At 39.5% G+C, this 4,543-nt stretch overlaps 1 protein-coding gene across 1 annotated transcript; it reads left to right on the forward strand.

The window, feature by feature from the left end:
• The first annotated feature begins 527 nt into the window (after positions 1 to 527).
• Positions 528 to 1,339, forward strand: LOC103520843 (homeobox protein abdominal-A homolog). Its single transcript, XM_026831869.1, has one exon. The coding sequence runs from the start codon at positions 648 to 650 to the stop codon at positions 1,311 to 1,313; it is 666 nt and encodes a 221-aa protein (XP_026687670.1). The 5' UTR covers positions 528 to 647; the 3' UTR covers positions 1,314 to 1,339.
• The last annotated feature ends 3,204 nt before the right edge of the window (positions 1,340 to 4,543 follow it).

The raw sequence follows: 4,543 nt of genomic DNA on the forward strand, positions 1-4,543 counted from the left end.
TAGTCCTTTATTGCTGGCATTTTCAAGCAGCTCCAAAATATCACTTTCAAAAAAATTTGCTTTGTTGTATTGTTGTAGACATAGTTGGTACCTACTTTGGTAGTCGGTTAGGTAGTGCTTGCATGATACCATATATTGTAGTATTTTTTCCAATATTCTGCATGTCACCGGTATTTTCTGTGTCATTGTGATGTGGGTTATCTACGGGCATCCAAAACATTCACAAAACTCATGTGTTTTCTTTTCTCACATAACTCAAGGACCTTTCTTTTAATGGAACAAATACAAAAAGTGTTGACCTTTGTCGCTAGAAGGCGCCAGAGTATACTTGAATCGTTCCCAAGAAGAACGGCCTATGTGAAAATTTTCGATTTTTTTTTTATTTTTTAGTTGGGGCCTCTGTGATCTCCTTGTTTCAATGCACTAATCAGTTTTGGGGGAGAAAATCGGAAGTCGTTTTTTTTCGACCAACTTCGTGAAGATTTGAGTAAAATTTCAGAAGAATAACGGCCTATGTGAAATGTGGTTGTTTTTCTTTTCGCGTGTGGTCCCATTATCCGCTATCGTGTTGTGTAATTATCGTTCTCGTAGTACCAGTTCGTTTGTTGAGTGCGCGGTTTTTCCAACGATGCTGCGAGGACTCAGCGATGAGCTCGAAATTCATCATCGATAGCATGCTGCCCAAATACCACACGCAGTACTCACAGAATCTGTTCTCAAACCATTCGTCACCTACCCCCGCCGACACGACGGCAGCAGTCAACTACAGTCTCGCCAACAATAACAATTCCTCATCATCCTCCTCATCCCCTCCCCCCTCTATTGTCTCCCCCGCCAGCAGAATGTACCCATACATCAACCACCAAAGTCACCACCAAGCCGCTGCCGCTGCTCTTAGTGGACAGATGGGATTCTCCAGTCCAAGCTCAGCCGCCCTTGCTGCGGTAGTAGATGCCGCTAATACCGCTGTCGATAAGTCCTGCCGCTACCCCAGCAATGTCCCCTCAGCGGATCTCAACTACACACTTCACCATCATCAGAACGGAGCCGCCTCGGCCGCCAGTTCTGTATCTGCGGCCTCAGCTAGTATGGCTGCCGCAGCTCACTTCTACCACAACCAAATTAATGCCGCAGCTGTAGCTTCGGCAACAGATCCACTAAATTCCTGTGGGACACAAGTCTCCGCAACATCAGGACAAAGTATGCCAGATATACCACGATATCCATGGATGTCCATTACAGGTAATTACATTGTTTCCATATACAATTCAATATACATGCTAACTTATTCATTTAAAAAGTTTAGACTATGAAAATTGCTTTTGAAAACGGACAACCATGTGAGAATAAAAGGAAACTTTCCTTGTGTCCACAGTAATCTGTCCAAGGCATGATGGTACAGTATGCAACTAATGATTTGTTTACAAAGCTATCAATCTCTTGGGGTGTAGTCAATGTTATTGATAAGAGAATGTTCATTATTACCAATGCATTATCAATTATCATATGCTATTGAATAAGCTATTATCCAAATGGAAAAAACTGATAGCTAACTTTTATCCAATTTTTATTCCATGTGAAATTAATAAAATAATTAGATATTTCTAACTTTATTTTTAATGTTTTTAGAATAATTTTTGGTAGTCCTTTATTGCTGGCATTTTCAAGCAGCTCCAAAATATCACTACTTTCAAAAATATTTGCTTTGTTGTATTGTTGTAGACATAGTTGGTACTTTGGTAGTCGGCTAGGTAGTGCTTGCATGATACCTACCATTGTAGTATTTTTTCCAATATTTCTGCATGTCACCGGTGTCATTGTGATGTGGGTTATCTACGGGCATCCAAAACATTCACAAAACTCATGTGTTTTCTTTTCTCACATAACTCAAGGACCTTTGCTCCATTTGACAACAATGGACTTTTATAGGCCTTTTAACCCTATTGTTTTTATGGGTCGTTCCGTTCTATACTTACTCTCAATCCTTTCTTTAACTCTTTTTTCTAGCTTTCTTTTTATTGAAGGGTTTAGAAGTTTTAACATAGGTTCAATGTTTTTTTTATTTATTTATTTCTTCTTCGATTAAAAGAAAGGTAAAAAAGGTATTGTTGGATATTTATATTTTACAGTTGCCTACTTTCGTTTTTTTATAAAATTTATTCTCCGGAGGTGCATTCAACATGCATAGAATAAAAAATGCATCATGCATTTTGATGTGCAGGATATTTTGTAATGGTCGTGATTAAAATTATGATTCAATTCTTTTCAACTCGGTGTTATGAAACCAATCTTGAATCCAGGTTTACACAAGGGAATGTCTACTGAAACCATGTTCCCTTCTATTCTTCCCTTAACCTTTTAAAGTTCTGGAATAACCTTTCCATGTAGGTGAATATATGGTGAATATACTTACCTATTGTTTTGAACAATAATCTCGCCGTATGACCATGCCATTGGCCAGTAGTTAAAGCCCTTACAAAAAAAAAAAAAAAAAAAAAAAAAAAAGGCCTTTCTTTATAATATCCCTCTAAGTACAGTAAGAAGTGAAAGGTTTCACGTAAAAGGGCCTATGTGTAAGAAAACATGATTCTGGGATAAATTTCCACATCACTGTATTAAAATGTCTCTCCTGAAAAGTAGCAAAAATCACATAGGCCGTTCTTCTTGGGAACGATTCACTTGGTGAAGTGTTCAACCATATTCATCGAAGAAAGGGTCTTTCAGAGGAGCATAACTCTGAACTGAGGAAGGTATATTGCACTATTGATATCAAAAAGTCAGATATCAAGTAACTCAGTGGAGCTGATATATTTGAGTACTAAAGGTGATCGAACATGAAAATCAAAGATCTCCAAATTAATAAATAGCTATGACTTCAAAAACTGTAGACTCAATTTGCGAAAATGACTCCTAGGAGTCCTATAGGACTTTCTTCAAAGTTCAATGCAAGCATAAACTATTGATACGATTAGTTTTATGACTTTTTTGCTGATTGCTGATTTACTAAAACTTCAAACACAACCTCGTTCGTCCAGTAAAATTTTTCTCTAGGAGATTTGGCGTCTCCACTAACGGGAGAAAAAAAAATTAAAACCATTTTGAATCCTTCTCTCTCTCAGTACTGCATAGGTTCTTCATGGGATTTAATAATGCATTTAATATCTAGTTTATCATTGTTTCAAGAACGAAACGCGTCCTAAGCTTCTCGAAGTAGTCTGTGGAGAATTTGGTGACCCGCAACCCCAAGTTATCTAAACACAGAGCCTTCTAATAGAAAACCGGACATATACATAAATGATGGAAAAATTTCAAGACAGATTTACAATTCCAGACATAGTCCTGGGAAGTTTAGAGAGCCAACCAAATTTTCTAGGGAGGCCCACAGATTGCATCATTTCTAGACCCGAAACCAGTCTATACCATCCAAATCTGTGCATATCAGGTAGAATAGTGCATTATTCCAGCAACAAAAAAGAGAATTTGCTACCAGCCAACCAAACCTGGTGCATACCACATAAAACAGTGTATTGTTCCACCAATAAAAAAGGTAATTTGCAACTAGCCAAGCTTTAGACATGCTGGAACACAAAGCCAAATAACTTATAACTTCCAACCTATACAAAATACGAACAATTTCGTGTAGAACAGCTATTATCATAATTTTAATTAGAAAGTAAATTTAAACGATATAGTTTCTTCGTCGAATTTTAGGCTCAATAGCGCCTATTGGGGATTTGGGGGTCCTTTTTCTGAAGGGTTTCCAATTTTCCAACTGTGGTATAATTCACTCAAAGACTACCACCACTAGTATTTCAGAAACAGGGTCTCGAAAAAAGGAGGAGCCCCATTTGGAGGGCTCTTCCCCTATTTCACGTGAGGTTAGGTATTATCCGCATTATCTTAGCAACACTTTGCTCATTAAATGAATATTCATTGTAGATCGTATCTCTACCTAGCTACTATGTATATGTATATAATATCTACCTAATTATCCTGGAGCTACATACATAGATATATACCTAAGTACATAATTATCGTCCTTCAGAACACGTAGGGCGTAAGGTACAAATTTTCAAATTTCAGTTTATTCGTTGATTCTTTCTCCTCCTCCTCCTCCTCCTCCTCCTCCTCTTCCTATTTCTTCTTCTTCTACTTCTTCTTCTTCTTCCTCCTCCTCCTCCTCCTCCTCTTCTTCTGCCTTTTCCTCTTCTTCTTCCTCTTTCACTTTTTCCTCCTCCTCCTCCTCTTCTTCTGCCTTTTCCTCTTCTTCTTCCTCTTTCACTTTTTCCTCCTCCTCCTCCTCCTCCTCCTCCTCCTCCTCCTCCTCCTCCTCCTCCTCCTCCTCCTCCTCCTCCTCCTCCTCCTCCTCCTCCTCCTCCTCCTCCTCCTCCTCCTCCTCCTCCTCCTCCTCCTCCTCCTCCTCCTCCTCCTCCTCCTCCTCCTCCTCCTCCTCCTCCTCCTCCTCCTCCTCCTCCTCCTCCTCCTCCTCCTCCTCCTCCTCCTCCTCCTCCTCCTCCTCCTCCTCCTCCTCCTCCTCCTCCTC

This window comes from Diaphorina citri, unplaced genomic scaffold (assembly GCF_000475195.1).
Source record: "Diaphorina citri unplaced genomic scaffold, Diaci psyllid genome assembly version 1.1 scaffold72, whole genome shotgun sequence".
NCBI lineage: Eukaryota > Metazoa > Arthropoda > Insecta > Hemiptera > Psyllidae > Diaphorina > Diaphorina citri.

What these genes read in the sequence shown, in the direction of transcription:
- LOC103520843 (XM_026831869.1), top strand. Translation starts at nt 648, where the DNA reads ATGAGCTCGAAATTCATCATCGATAGCATGCTGCCCAAATACCACACG.